The sequence below is a fragment of the Protomyctophum parallelum genome, assembly GCF_964188405.1.
Source record: "Protomyctophum parallelum genome assembly, chromosome: 4".
Lineage (NCBI taxonomy): Eukaryota > Metazoa > Chordata > Actinopteri > Myctophiformes > Myctophidae > Protomyctophum > Protomyctophum parallelum.
The window spans coordinates 10834113-10850739 of record NC_139700.1 but is presented as its reverse complement, the minus strand read 5'-3'; the positions used below and the strand labels follow the sequence as shown (position 1 = coordinate 10850739).

Sequence of the window (16627 nt, the reverse complement as noted above, 5' to 3'; positions counted from 1 at the left end):
AGTGGCTGGTAGGGTTAGAGTGTCCGCCCCGGGACTGGGAGGCCGGGGTTCGATACCCGGCCGGGTCACATCAAAGACTCTGCAGGGACCCAGTGGGACCCCAAGGGTTGGATTGGGGGTAAGTCCCTGCGACATACTAGCGTCATGTCCAGGAGGTGTACTTGTGCATCAAGCTGCCTCACGCTACAGAAACAGGAGATAGGCTCCTGCCCCTACGGGCCTCATAGCTCGGCAAGGCCTATACTTACATTACCTACTGTACCTACCCTAGGGGACATAATAATAACCAGTAAGACGCCTTAAAGCCAAGGAGAGAAGCGACCGCAGGTCTGACGCAAAGGCTGTGCAAAGGCAAAGCACACGGAAATATACACTTCACAGACCACTTGGAATTATACGAATCGTTTGAGGATTGGCAGAGTCTGGCACGAGTGAAATCTCAACTTTTTGTGTGTGTGTGTGTGTGTCGGAATGACCCGAAACATTATGTGTTGTGTAGTTCTTACTTCTTCACAACAAAACGACACACACACACACACACACACGCACACACACACACACACACACACACCTTGAGCTCCACGATGCTCTTGTTGTCCTTGGAGGTGAGCTTGGGGTCCTGGAACAGGGGGTCCTCCACGTACAGCAGGTCCATCTGCGGCGTGTAGAAGCCGTCCAGGACGAACGCCACCTTGGTGACCACGGGCGGCTGCAGGGCCAGCCGGGCCAGGGAGGGCGTGGTGCACTGGATGGACGTCCTGTTCTCGCCGTACACGCAGCTCTGGAGGGGGAAGAAAAAGCACTCCAATGTTTTACTTAACCTGTTCTGGACGCGGACGGGAACCTCTTTTGGTGTTTTAAAGCTTTGACCTTTAGCTGTTGAAAAATAGTGAAAATGTGGCACAAATCTTTGAATATATATCCTTTAGCCCCTATGTAGACGTGCTGCGGCGCGACAGCTTGGCTGACAACACTGCAGAGCTCAAGAACATGATGTTGGATAGGAATGTGTGGAGGGCAGCGATCCAGGAATCCCGAGTTGGTGTTGGCTAGACCTAGCTCTCGCAGCAACTAACTAACTAACTATATTATTTCACTGGCGAACGCTTTTAACTCAAATCTTTGCATCCGGGGGGTCCCTGGAAGAACATATTTTTAGATGGGGGTCGGTGGCCAAATACATATCATTTTTGGGGTCCTTGACATGAAATATTGTTGAGCACCACTGATATAGAAACATATGTATTTCAGAAAACTGTGATTTAGAAGCCTTTTCTTTATTTCAACGTCAGGCCTAAATGGGTTAAGTAAAAGTATCGATGCTGCAATGTAGATTACATAGAAAAGAAGTACAAAGTACAAAAGCATCGGCATCAAAATGTAATTTAAGTACTAAAAGTACTAAGTACTCAAGTTGCAGAATGTCCCATTTCACAAGATCAAAATGTGTACAAAACCATTTGAAAAAGGCTGATCTACAAGCTCACACTGTGTCGCATCACGGTGCATTGTGAGCTTGTAGATCTGCTATTTTCAAATGGCCGAAATGTATAAAGGGCTGAAGTGGTTAATGTATGTTTTCTAATCAAAATTCAAATCCACAAAGTAACTATAGTAACTAAAGTTTTCAAATAATTGTAGTGGAGTAAAAGTACACACACACACAAAAAATGCACACACACACACACACACACACACACACACACACACACACACACACACACACACACACAGAGAGAGAGAGAGAGGGCATTATGATCCGTCAACTTCAAAGCCAGACACACAGATGACATACATCCTGTGACATCCGTTGCACCTGAAGTTTATTTACCGTGGGATTTTATGAGATTTGTTTTTTGTGTTGCCAAGAAAAGAAGACGGCCATAATAATGAAGAAGGGAACGTGATTCTCCTCCTAAATACACGGTCTGAGACGATGCACCGCAATACAATGTTTCTCATTGTCTGAGATGCACCTCTTCTATCAAAGCCCTTTTAAAAATAGACTCTGTTATCCTCCCCCACACACACACACATACACATACACACACACACACACACACACACACACACACACACACACACACACACACATACACACATGCACGCGCAGGTGGAACACAATAGATAAATCCCAAGTGCAAAAAATGAAAATTCACACGTGCATCTGCATATATACTGTAGTGTACAGACAGACAGACAGACATGTGCACGCACACACACAGTAGCACGCACGAATGCACGCACACACGCACACACACACACACACACACACACACACACACACACACACACGCACACACACAACCACACTCAAACACTAACGCACAGATCATGAAGTGATGACAAAACAATGCACACCACCAACCAACGCAACATTTTGAAACTAGACTCTCTTCCAGTCTCTGCATCTCCTCTCCGGTCCGACGGCATAATAATGAAGGATTCAGTATAATCCCCTGTTTGGCAGCTGGTTTCGCTCTTGTCACTTTACAAACTCCATAATTGTAGACACCATTCGTTTACTGCCGCCGCTGCGTTTAAATGCCTCGCCTCGGGGCACAACAAGAGAGCTCAAACCCCTTGGATTGAAATCAGCGAGGCCTCCCAGGTTCTGTTGTTTTCATTATGATGCCAGAGTGGAAGACAGAAAGAAAGGAGAGCTTAAATCCGTTTTACTGAGCCGTGACGCAGTTACAACGAGCCTCCACCGAACTGGGGCGCCCCGTAGGAGAGGCAAAGAGGGAGCGCTTTAACTGGGGCGCACCGTAGGAGAGGCAAAGAGGGAGCGCTTTAACTGGGGGCCCCGTAGGAGAGGCAAAGAGGGAGCGCTTTAACTGGGGCGCCCCGTAGGAGAGGCAAAGAGGGAGCGCTTTAACTGGGGCGCCCCGTAGGAGAGGCAAAGAGGGAGCGCTTTAACTGGGGCGCCCCGTAGGAGAGGCAAAGAGGGAGCGCTTTAACTGGGGCGCCCCGTAGGAGAGGCAAAGAGGGAGTGCTTTAACTGGGGCGCCCCGTAGGAGAGGCAAAGAGTGAGTGCTTTAACTGGGGGCCCCGTAGGAGAGGCAAAGAGGGAGCGCTTTAACTGGGGCGCCCCGTAGGAGAGGCAAAGAGGGAGCGCTTTAACTGGGGCGCCCCGTAGGAGAGGCAAAGAGTGAGTGCTTTAACTGGGGCGCCCCGTAGGAGAGGCAAAGAGCTCCCTCTTTGCCTCTTGCTTTAACTGGATGCCTGATGTTTGGTGTCAGTTATGAGGCCCTATAGCAGGGGTCCCCAAACCTTTTCCTGTGAGGGCCACATAACTTTTCCCTTCTCTGATGGGGGCCGGGGTCAGTTTGTAACAGAAAAAGTGTGACGATCGCAGGGGGTGCCTAAAAGGAAACATTATTTTTTTTCCAGAAAGCCACACATAACCAAATGTTAATAACCAGTGCACGTACTGTACATGCAGCACTACAGGGCTGCATAGTGCATTGACTGTACATGCAGCAGTGCCAGGGTTTCCTGCACAATGTTGTTGGCATGGCGCTGCGCCATGCTTGAAATAAATCGCGCCATGCCAAGCAGTTTTTTCTTTTTTGAGGGGCCTAGTGAATCATGGTGTGTGTGATATGAAATGTCCAGTACCTCCCCAGTGCCTCCCCAAGTGCCACCCCAGTGTCTGCCCTGCAGTGTCTGCCCAGTGTCTGCAAAGTGCCTCCCCAGTGTCCCCCCGGTGTCTCCCCAGTGCCTCCCCAGTGCCTCCCCAGTGTCTCCCCAGTGCCTCCCCAGTGTCTCCCCAGTGCCTCCCCAGTGCCTCCCCAGTGTCCCCCTGAATGCCTCCCCAGTGTCTCCCCAGTGCCTCCCCAGTGCCTCCCCAGTGCCTCCCCAGTGTCCCCCTGAATGCCTCCCCAGTGTCTCCCCAGTGCCTCCCCAGTGTCTCCCCAGTGCCTCCCAGTGTCCCCCTGAGTGTCTCCCCAGTGCCTCCCCAGTGTCTCCCCAGTCCCCAGTGCCTCCCCAGTGTCCCCTCAGTGCCTCCCCAGTGTCCCCCTGAGTGCCTCCCCAGTGCCTGCCCAGTGTCCCCCAGTGCCTCCCCAGTGTCTCCCCAGTGCCTCCCAGTGTCTCCCCAGTGCCTCCCAGTGTCCCTCTGAGTGTCTCCCCAGTGCCTCCCCAGTGTCCCCTCAGTGCCTCCCCAGTGTCCCCCTGAGTGCCTCCCCAGTGTCTCCCCAGCGCCTCCCCAGTGCCTGCCTAGTGTCCCCCAGTGTCCCCCCAGTGCCTCCCCAGTGTCTCCCCAGCGCCTCCCCAGTGCCTGCCTAGTGTCCCCCAGTGTCCCCCCAGTGCCTCCCCAGTGTCTCCAATAGCAATACAAGAGCAATAATACAAATTAAACTTAATTTATTAATCTAATTATTTGCTCTCATCCAGTGCTAATGAAAACATAAAATAAAATCCTATATTTTGGCTATTAAAAAAAAAGGCAGGCGGGCCACATAAAATGACATGGCGGGCCGTAGTTTGGGGACCCCTGCCCTATAGGATCACAACGATGGTGTGATGAAAGACACGTTGACTGTGATGGGATCAGTCAGAAGATCATGCAGCACGCACACACGCTCCTGACATGCTCACTGTGTCTTTGGCGGTGCACACACCCTGAACACACACAGACACACATGTCTGCACAGCACACGTGTGCAACTGTGCACGCGTAACGTACAATTGCGTATACTACGGATGCATGTGTCCATTATGTCCATGCACATGCACACACAACGCATGCACATACACATCTCCATGCTACATCGCCACATTTCCTACCTTTAAAGGTACATTCAGTGATTTCACTTAATTCAAATATCACTTCCTTTTTTGTTTTGTTGTGATAATCCTCCCTACTATAGAGTGTGCTGACCATATAAGGAGTTTCTCCCTGTCCCCAGTTAACCCCTGGGGGTCAAAAAACCGTAGGTTTCGTTTTTGGCTAGGTGGCCCTGCCTTCATCCAATCAGGATAGAGAGGGGCCTTCCGCCAATCATGATGGAGCGGGGGCGGGCCTGTTGGCCTGTTGCGTGTCTCCCCACTGTAGTGCTACTATAGTGCGTGCATCTTGTTACTGTGTCGGACCGGGGTTTTTTTCCAAATCACCCACATCACTGAATGCTCCTTTAACATTGCATAACGGCAAAAAGTTGAAAATGTTGAAGGGCAATGGATGGAAAAAGGGTTTCATACATGAAATCGGAGCCATGCAGTAAACATTACAATCACACACACCCCATGCACAGTTTGATAAACACAGTTCATGGAGGAATTTCAGAGCAGCTGTCTCATGAAGAAACTCAGTCCAACAATAGCTGTGATTAGGATTATGTGGATGCAAACCATCCCAGTCCAGGGGCCTATTTCACGAAACTTGGATTAGAGATTAAGCCGGGCTTTAACACATATCCTGGCTTAATATATCCTGGATCAGTGTTTCATGAAAGCTGGTTGATCTTGCCAGATTAACTTAACCAGTTAACCTGGATATGTTGAGGCTTGATTCGGTTTCATGAAAGTGATGCTACATAAGTTACCATGGAAACTAATGCTTTGGACTTAGCCTGCTCCGGACCAGGCTAACAGCCAGGTTTAACCTAATCCTGATGTCTTTACTGTTCATTAAGCAGTCAAACTGATCACAAACCAATGATGTTTTCCAGATTTATTCAATTATTATGGTTTTATGTTGCCTTATTTGTATCGGTCTGCATTAAAGGACTAATTTAAGCACTATATAAAATCAAATAACCAAAATATACAGGCTGCACAACATCATGACAGCTTGTGAGCTTGTAGATCAGCTGCTTTTGGTGAATGTTCCCCATGAATAGGTTTGCTGTCGTGCAAGTGCACGGTTAAGAAGAATTATTATATTATATTATATATATATTTTTTTTACTCATTGTTTTACAACATATTACCATTGTAACGTTTCACCCACTACTAGTCCTACATACTTACACCTAGAAACCCCATTCAAACCTATTTAGGTTCATCCTACGGTGGACATGTGTGCCTGAAAAGGAATCTTTGAAATGTTTCATAGTTTTAGAAATATAGTGCTTTCAAATTTGAGACATTTATAGGCAGATAGTGGCACTTAAAAAAATCACTTTCACCTAGAAACTCCATTCACACTTTGTAAAATTCAGCTTACTGTGGAGACACATGCTGGAACTTTTTACTTTGAAATGTTTTGTAGTTTCTGAGTTATTTAACTTAAACGCCCAATGCATTCTCAATAGCAATAGCACAAACTTTGGCATGCTACATGAACCATGACCCGGCCCTGTCTGGACCACAACCCCCTTCTCCAAAGGTAGCTCCCTCAGAGGAGGGAGTTATGGCCAAATATCACAATGCGACAATATCATTATGCTTACAATATTAAGAATTCTGTTTTAAGTTAATAGTAGTGGTAAAATGTAAACTATATTTTTGGGGTAGTTAATCATTCAGTCTATCCACTATTGAGAGTATGTTCTCTCTTTAATTACAGCAGCATATTTATTTTAGAAGCTTAAGTCCTTGTATCAGTCTGTATAAGTCTTGAATAGATTAGTAAAGATAATGAGATATACAGAAGGGGGCTGTAATGCAACTATTAAGGATGCAAACTGCCTTAATACCCCATGAAGAAGAAGGATCAGTAAATCTGTGATCCACATAAGGGGTCTAGAGACAAAAAGCCAGACTGTCTATTAAGCCTGGCTTGCTGATCCCGGCTCGCCAAATCCACCAATTCTGAGCCTCGCTTGGCTTTAGTGGAACGGAATAAACCAGGCTGTAAAGATCAGGATTTAAAAAGCCTGGTTTTGGCCTAAATCCTGGATTAGTTAATCCAAGTTTCGTGAAACAGGCCCCAGAAGGAACAGAGTGAAACAACAACAACGTAGAAAATACAAACAACTATGTTATGCATGATCTATTCTCCATTGAACAACGATGAAAATAGATGATCTACGACAGGGTTTCTCAAAGTGGGCATAAGGAACAACATCTTTTCAGATGGGGGTCGGTGGAGGCATTAGCAAAGGAGCCAGGGACGTGCACACATATAGACATCAATGGGGACTTCAGCTCCTGCCCATTTATACCCGTCTGTAAAACAACTGCCCTCTCCAGACCACGAGTGCAGCATTTACTACATGGTGAAAGAAATGCAAATGCCGCTCCTTTCCGTGCCATGCTGGAAGGCAGCATTCAGAAGAATAGCTTTTTTTCCCTGAGGTCTCCTGAACCAAATTTGTTTAGAAATCCATGCCGTAACACCTCATCTCCACTAGCTAAAGAGTGCTGGGTTGCGCTGGGCAGCACGACACGTTGTGAGCTTGTAGATCTGCTATTTTCGCAATTTCTGTCCAAAAGTGCCCTCTTACGGGATCTCAGCCCCTGCAACACGTCCCTGCAAGGAGCCCACTGTGACTATCTGCTGTGATGTTATTCTAACATAACACACACATGACTGACACAAAGCATGTCCACCAGAGAAGATAACAACATTTTTTGGGGCTTCTCTTGTTTTCGCTGAACTGCAGGTCCATGATGCCAGTAGAGCCTCTCGGTTTGTGGGTTTCAAGACATAATGGAGTGATATTGTGTTACACTGTACAGTACAGTACAGTACAGTACAGTACAGTACGTTACAGTATGTAATTTAAAGTTTGAACCTCTCGGTCACAACAGACCCAGAAGCCACTGGAAGTTCTGGCTTCCATGGTCCTCTACTGACTAAAGGACCAATGGAAATGAATGAAAAGAACAAACAAACATCCAAACCATCTAAAAAAAAAGAAATGTCGATTTGCTTAGACACACATAATGACGGAATGGGAATTTAATGTCTGTGTAAGAGGAAAATCTACACTAATAGCTGCGCCCCACTGAAACCCCTGCATTCTGGTAGAATTCCCCCTGTGCTGCAGAGCGGTAGCCTGAAGCACAGAGGCTGAGTTCAAGGCACAATTTGCGATATAGATTATGGAGGGTTGCGGGGGTGGGGACTAAGTAAGCATAAAGGCAACATATCCCATCAATCCACGCTGGGTGTCAGGCCTTCAGAAAGTGCAGCATTCAGCAGATTCCTGCAAGGCTCAATGCAGACCTGCTGCTGGAGCTGGAAGCCCACTGAACTAGTTCAGCCCTGCACGCTGTGTGTGCTGTGGAGAGATCGGCGCCGGTGTTTGCGCTGTGGTAAAAGAGCCCGCGATAATACGCGCTTACCTCACACTATGGGGGCTACCAAAGTAAACGTCCTTGAGTCGATAACCCACGCAGACAGACGTGTGATTGGGAAATATATACCCTGGGCTCACTCACTCACACACGGATGCACGCACGGACGCACGCACGGAAGTACACACGCACGCACGCATGCACACACGCACGCACGCATGCACACACGCACACATAACAACAGCTCTTGTGCAGAAGGCACAATTAACATAGCATGTTACACTGCATATTATCATTGAACGTGTGGAAGATGTTTGGCATTTCAATGTTGTGGTTGTCACAACACTAAATGCTTGCGGTACTAAATACATGTGCATTACAATGTGCATATAAACGAGTGACGCTCAATATAGCATGGCACTTTACCTAAACCCTCAAACCCTATTGATTGATTGATCGATTGACTAGTTTATGAACACGTCGCAAACAGCACGGCAATACACTTTCACAAGCTATGCTAAAAGGATAACACAAAAGGCCCTGGGCTTGTTTCCATATATATATACTTAATTTATCTGAGTCCCCCCCCCCCCCAGGGGTTTCATACTAGGCTCCATGCTACTTTTATATGCCTCGCTCTACACACCAAATCTCCTCTCTGAAAATTGCAGATATTTAGGCTCACAACGCCCAGAATATGAACAAACGCTATAACACTATTTCCGTGCTCGGACACAGCCAGGGACAGACAGACCCAGCCACACACATAGCTGTCTATAGGAGTGGTTTGCACCACTCAAAAAAAAACAACAACCTCTGGCTTCATTGAATGTATTATAATTCCTGTGCTCTGTGACCCTCTGTACACACAGAAGGCTGTAAAGTCTATTATACTACATAAAAAAAAAAAACTATACACAAACTGGTCAATAATATGTGGCTTCCGGCCTGTTGATTGAAATCCAACTCCCATGAGTGTCGTTGATAACGGCGGTACAGCGTAGCTCCGCGCGGCTCTGCTGCTGAAACTTCATGTTTCAGCTGCAGTAGCCGCGGCTCTGCTGCTGAAACTTCCTGTTTCAGCTGCCCTACAAGGACTGGACAACCTGGCTCCCTGTAGGCCGACAGCAATGTATTCGTAAGAAAGTGTACTGTACACACACACACACACACACACACACACGCATCAAATTCACCCTGACTAACTCTTGCGGCGGTGGGGATTGAACGGAAACAAAGAATGAAGAATGAAGAATGACCCAGGTGAGTGTTAGGCCTATACCTCCCACCCTGAGAGAGAGAGAGAGAGAGAGAGAGAGAGAGAGAGAGAGAGAGAGAGAGAGAGAGAGAGTGGAGAGAGAAAGAGAGAGTGCAGGAGAGAGAGAGATAGCACGGGAGAGAGAGAGAGAGAGAGTGCAGCTATATAGAGTGAGTCTGCAGAGTAGAAAAAAAAGAAAAGGAAACGTCTCTCCGGAGAGCACTACGAAAAATATCCTGTCAATTACTGGAAACCTCAGTCAGTACAGCAGGCGGACTCATTGTTTAACGAACGTCTCCTCTTATTTGCAGCCGGCGAGGCGAGTGGAACCGAATGGCCCGTTCAGCAGCTGCAAATACAATAAGGTCCGCTATAGGCTAATACGACGGCACATCGGCAGCGGAGCGGCTGAGAGCTTCATATTATGTCGGGCCAGGCGATGATGGAACCGGCCAAACGGTGGAAGCAGAAGGTCCCAATTGGAGGACGTGGGGGGGGGGGGTTTAACGGTTATGGCCTGTGAAAAAAGGCACGTCATAATGGAGCTCCCACATAACTGTACACATACTGTAACTGCTGGTCCAATTTAGAGTGATTTATCTGCTGCCTGGCAAAGGTTTGAGGGGACTCTAATATGTACTTGAGTAGCCTACTCAAGTACATATTGAAGTATTCAAAAGTCCAAATTACGAAGAACATTTTCAGAAATTGTTTGACAGTTACTGCGAGAGTGAGCGCTACAATTTAATGTCTGTGTAAGACGAACACAACCAACCCGGGACTCCTGGACCGCTGCCCTCCACACTCATTGACACTCAGTATTGTTAGCTAAGCTGCCGCGCTGCAGTGCGTCTACGTAGGTAGGTGCCGGTGGTGCGCTGCTTTCCCCTCCCGGCTTTGCCCTGGGTTTGGCTCCCATAGTGTCAATTAGTTTTGTAGATTTTACAATTTGTAAGTCAAATTGTATTTCTAGTTGGAAGGGACTATTGGGACTGGAAATTCCAAATAGGGCTAAAGAGGTTCATTCATACTTATATATAGTTTGGGAATTTTCAGTGCCAAGAAGAGTCTCTTCTTCGAAATGTGTAGCGCAGTCAAAAGTACAGTATTTCTATTTAGGAGTGAAATTCATCAGCTTCCCAAAAAAATCACACCCAGTGCAAAGTGAGCGGTGCCTTAAGGAGACTCGGTCCCCCTGGCGGGATGCGAGCCTCATGAAGCCCCCAGGTGTCAGCTAGGGGGGATATGGGCACCACAGGGATAGGAAACCCAGTGCCGGTCCCTCGGGACGAGGAGATATACTTTGACACGGACAGAACCAGCCAAGTCGTGAACTGACAGGACAGGTGGCGCGCTATACGGCGAAGCCTCATGTCGTTAAAAGCAGACTATCCACCGCCTCCAGAGCATCAACACAGACCCCAGTGTTCACATTCTACTCCACAGCCTGTACTAAGGGACCGTAGTAATGTGCAAATTCACACTTCCATTTTCCTTCTTTTTGCAGAACCCCCCCCCCCCTTTTGTCTTTGTGACTATGCCAGCTTTTCCCTACGGATCGTAAAACAAAAAAAAAAGAAAAGGAAAAAAAAAACTCTCTTTCATGTTTGTGGGAAAGCTGAGATTGGCTGAGCCCGGGCTTTAGTGGTGATCCGAGAAGGAGATATCAAGTCAAAGCTGTGTTTTTTTCCCTGCCACGGACCTCGTGGAGACCCCAAATCATCCTTGTTGTTGAATGGAGGGTCTGTTTTCCTTTGCCACGCAAACCTGCTTTGTTTAGGAAATCAGCAAGAGGCTCCAAGATGAGCATCTACAAGTCTCTCTTTAGGCTTACACATGCTTTTTGGTGCAATGTCTGTATGTGTGTGTGTGTGTGTGTGTGTGTGGGTGTGTGTGTGGCTGGCCGCAGGGTTGTCTGTGTGTCCGCCTGTGTTGCTGTGCATCCATGTGCGTGTGTGCGCGCGCGTGTGTGTGTGTGTGTGTGTGTGTTGTTGCTGTGTGGCGGTGTTTGCGCCCTGTCTATTTTCTTGAGACTGTGACAAAGAACTTTCTCAGTCTTTAAGTCAGCAGACGTTCTGTGGTTTGGCCTCCCCACGGACCTGTCAATGTAACACCATTCACCGCAACTCTACAGAGGAGAGGGGAGGGGAGGGGAGGAGAGGAGAGGAGAGGAGAGGAGAGGAGAGGAGAGGAGAGGAGAGGAGAGGAGAGGAGAGGAGAGGAGAGGAGAGGAGAGGAGAGGAGAGGAGAGGAGAGGAGAGGAGAGGAGAGGAGAGGAGAGGATGACAGACCACAGCTCGCGGATAGTGACAGACCGGGCTCGTGTTACTGCTGGTCGGAACCACGCAGGGACGATGTCCGCTGCGTTATACGCTCTCCCTTTCCCCCCGCGGGGTTAACCTTTTGAGACCCATGTTTCTACAGTCAGTCAGCGGTAGTGGTGCTCAACCTTTTTCATGTCAAGGACCCCCAGAATTATCTGTATTTTGCCACCAAACCCCATCTGTAAATATGTTGTTCCAGGAACCCCCAAGAAGCAAAGATTTTAGGTAAAAACGTTCGCTCTGAAAGAATATATATTCAATGATTTGCGACACATTTTCACAATTTACGAGCTTGTAGATCTGCTATTTTTCAATAGCTAAAGCATAACATAATGCTAACACCAAAAGGCGATCCCGCCCAAAATGGGTTAAGACAATAAGACACTCATGCCGTCCTCTCTCTCGGCTCATGCCGTAACTCATCCCCGATTACTGTAAGGAATTTAACAGGCGACAGCTGGGCCACTACGGGGGCAGCGATCCCTGCATCCTAAATCATTAGTAGTAATGATAGTCTTATTTATTACAGGCCTCATGAGTCCGCTCCCCGTGGAACGATTCGCTATTTTGTCGTCTGGCCTATTCCGCGGTCTGTTACTGGAATTAAGAAGGTACATCGATATCTTAGTGGAACACTATAAGCCAGGCCAGGGTTATCGTGCCATGGCTTAAGCTTCGACAAATTCCTCCTCTTCTCAATTCCTTCTCAAAGTGTTTGGTTGAGACCCAAGTGCATTTTTTGGTCCACTTCTTAGAAGGGGAAATCTCTTTTTTGGGTAAAATAACAATAACAGTTTCCATTCATGGGAAATGGTTTTCATTCAAATCCACTTCAAAATTGTGAATGGACTGAATTGGAGGTGAACTGAATGTGTCCCCCATGGTGTATAAACTTATGAACCCAGCGGTTTTGAATTGAAGGTGAACTGAAAGCGTCCCCCTGGTGTGTAAACTTATGAACCCAGCGGTTTTGAATTGGAGGTGAACTGAATGCGTTCCTCATGGTGTATAAACTTATGAACCCAGCGGTTTTGAATTGGAGGTGAACTGAATGCGTTCCTCATGGTGTATAAACTTATGAACCCAGCGGTTTTGAATTGAAGGTGAACTGAATGCGTCCCTCATGGTGTATAAACTTATGAACCCAGCGGTTTTGAATTGGAGGTGAACTGAAAGCGTCCCCCTGGTGTGTAAACTTATGAACCCAGCGGTTTTGAATTGAAGGTGAACTGAAAGCGTCCCCCTGGTGTGTAAACTTATGAACCCAGCGGTTTTGAATTGAAGGTGAACTGAATGCGTCCCTCATGGTGTATAAACTTATGAACCCAGCGGTTTTGAATTGGAGGTGAACTGAATGCGTCCCCCTGGTGTGTAAACTTATGAACCCAGCGGTTTTGAATTGAAGGTGAACTGAATGCGTCCCTCATGGTGTGTAAACTTATGAACCCAGCGGTTTTGAATTGAAGGTGAACTGAATGCGTCCCTCATGGTGTATAAACTTATGAACCCAGCGGTTTTGAATTGGAGGTGAACTGAATGCGTCCCCCTGGTGTGTAAACTTATGAACCCAGCGGTTTTGAATTGAAGGTGAACTGAATGCGTCCCTCATGGTGTATAAACTTATGAACCCAGCGGTTTTGAATTGGAGGTGAACTGAATGCGTCCCCCTGGTGTGTAAACTTATGAACCCAGCGGTTTTGAATTGAAGGTGAACTGAATGCGTCCCTCATGGTGTATAAACTTATGAACCCAGCGGTTTTGAATTGGAGGTGAACTGAATGCGTCCCCCCTGGTGTATAAACTTATGAACCCAGCGGTTTTGCACCATGACTAGCACGCTAAGACGCTGACCTCTGGCATCGTTCACCTGCTGTCCATAAACCTCAGAAAGAACTGGTGATCTGACCATAGCATGACTGGTCAGATTACACCATCACATCAATTACAGCGACTAGAACTGCAAGAACAGTCTGTAGAATGTATGTGGAAAACACTGCATTTTAGATTCACACTCTTCTGTAGGAGAAAACCTTCGCACACATATAGAAATCAGGCGTATGCACAGGTGCGTAGGCCAGTGGACATCAATGAAAGCAATAGAATACACCCGCACACTGTGTATTTTCTCTGTGCATGAGTATTTTCTTATTTAATGAAGCAACATTTCGGTCCCTCCGAGAGAGAGAGTCACACTCTTCAAAATATGTATTTGCAGCTACAGTATAGCGCGTGTGAAAAAAAAGCATTTTTTTTCAATTGTGCTTCAAAAGAGACGTTAAATAAAATGTAATTGTTTCTGTCCCACACAAAGACATCAGTCCTAATTTCAAAAGCTCAGCCGACAAAAGGCCACTGAGGAAATGACAATCTGTCTCCAACAGGACAAAATAATGCTGATGTAAACAAGGCTTGATCAAAGCGACAGGAAGTGTCATGCTTATAATCACTGATTGAACATTTCAAAGTTACGTTGGGGGTCGCAAATCAAAATTTCTATTCAAACAACTTCCTGAATACGAACACTGCCTTCTAGTGTTTACTCAAATTATTTCTTTCATTGGCATATACAAAGACGTCTTTAAGAAGTAAACTGCTCAAAAACTATTACTATTCTGACGACACTGACGTACAGTCATGCCTACAGGTGGTTCCCGCGGTCGTAAAAAGTCTTCCCTCTGCCTTGTCTCTGCCTCTCACATCGTCAGGGTAAATGTAATGAATGTAACTTAATTTACTCCTTTGGTCGCCATGAAAAGAAACATGCGGACGCATCCTGGCTTTCAGTGCAGTTTAAGTGGTTAAGAAACCTTGTGAAATAATTCTAGCTATAATTCTCTCATGCACAGTAGTAGTAGAACAAGAGCATTATTCTACTTCATTACATTACGAGTCCTTTCTGTGTAGTAACCCCTCAGGTCTTAGGTCAGCTGATTACCATTCCTTTTTAAGAGACAACAATCTTTACAGTATGTGGTTTGGTGATCTTTGGCCATAGCTCAATGCGTCTAGGAGGGCTACAGACCTGTTGTCTGTGTGTGTGGAGACTACGGGGCTCCCTGGGGCTCCGTCAACCATTGACCCCATCACAGGTCAATGACCAGGGAAAAGGACACTGAAAAGTGAGCTGCCTGTAGAGGGTGTGTGTGTGTGTTTTTTTTTTTTCTGTGTGTGCACGCATTTAAGAGAGAGAGAGAGAGAGAGAGAGCATGAATGTGTGAATATGCATGCAAGCAGGTCTGCAAGCAGGTCTGTGCATGTGTGTCTCCACACGTTGTATGTGTGTGTGGATGTATGTTTGTGTGTTTTTGAGTGTATTTGCCCATGCATGGACACACAAGCGTCTCTGCATGTGTTTGTGTGTGTTTGCATGAGTGCGTGCGTGTTGTGGAGGGGGGGGGTTACATGTTTACTGAGGGGTGTAATCTTCAGAGGGGGGTCCTGACTCCTGACTCCAGTCCTGACCAGGTACGACAGATAGCATCTGCACAGCCTGTTCTGTGTTCACTTCTCACCTCCTCCTCCCCAAAACACAAACAAGTTCAACCAAGTTGAAGTTGTGTGTGTGTGTGTGTGTGTGTGTGTGTGTGTGTGTGTGTGTGTGTGTGTGTGTGTGTGTGTGTGTGTGTGTGTGTGTGTGTGTGTGTGTGTGTGTGTGTGTGTGTGTGTGTGTGTGTGTGTGCAAATGACTGCTTGTTGTGACTGACTTCAAAAAGTCACAACACAAGAAAACAGAAAACATGTCTCAGTGGAGAGAGCCCTCTCTCCCCCTGGGGGATCACTTAAGAAGCCCAATATGCTTCTTGGTACGACGAAGGCGACAATAGGCGATCTACAAGCTCACAATGTGTGTCATGATCATTGATCAAATATACCAGGACAACTCTACTCTTACCAAAAGGAAAATGTGTGCATTTAATTCAGTCTGACCAGAGGCAGGCAGGGATAAACCATGTCCACACCGGTGATAGAAACGCATGGCTAGACATTGGGGGGATAGAAATGCATGGCCAGACAGAGGGGAGGGGGGGGATATCAAAGGCACCACCCCAGAAAATCGAACCTGGCTCCCAACTGGTCACTTTCAAAGACGCGTGATGATGAAACCTGAGATGGGAGATAGTTATCTGAGCACCTCGTAAAAAAAAGCGTAACAAAGTGGGGTCAGTTTGTTTGGAAAATGTTCTTTTTTTTCCCCTGCAGGTGCCACCAGGGTTAAAAAAGAAAAGAAAAAAGGTGGTGTATGTAGTGTCGCGGGTTCGAATCCCGATCCTGACGACCTTTGCTGCATGTCGCTCCCCATCTCTGTCTCCCCATTTTATGTCAGCTTACTGTAGTGTTACACTAACAAATATAGGCAGAAAAAGCCCCCCAAAAGATATCTAATCAATCGAAACGTTGAAGCAATAAACAAGTGGAGATGAGAAATAAACACTAACAGTGTTGCAGACTGTATTCCTTTAACTATTCCATAACAACGTAACTGTTATGCTGTATTGCTGCAACATCTGACTGCTGCACATAGCATGCCTGAGCATGTGGTGAATAAAGCCTTTGAATCTTTGAATTATTAGGTTATGCGTGCTGGATCTAACAATGATATTTCTGCATTCATCCCTTCCCACATAATACCTGTAATCACAGGGCTTGACCTTGTGCAAGCAGAGCGGGTCTGAGCAGGTATAATTCATCATGACTATTTTAAACCTTTTGATTCAAGTAGAATTAAGACCTGCACCTTCATCACATACAGTAGGTAATCCACAGTACACATCAAATTCCGAATAAAAGGTGCAGGTGACAAGGCTCATTTCTCGACTAAGAAGTACGCAGAAACAATACAGGCATAGTGAAATCA

At 46.6% G+C, this 16627-nt stretch overlaps 1 protein-coding gene across 1 annotated transcript in view; it reads right to left on the bottom strand.

The window, feature by feature from the left end:
• The window catches only part of met (MET proto-oncogene, receptor tyrosine kinase), a 96356-nt gene that overhangs the window by 32887 nt on the left and 46842 nt on the right, over positions 1 to 16627 (bottom strand). Inside the window, exon 12 of the mRNA XM_083762396.1 lies at positions 572 to 781. Coding sequence (XP_083618522.1) covers positions 572 to 781 — 210 coding nt within the window. The remainder of the gene's footprint in view (positions 1 to 571; positions 782 to 16627) is intronic.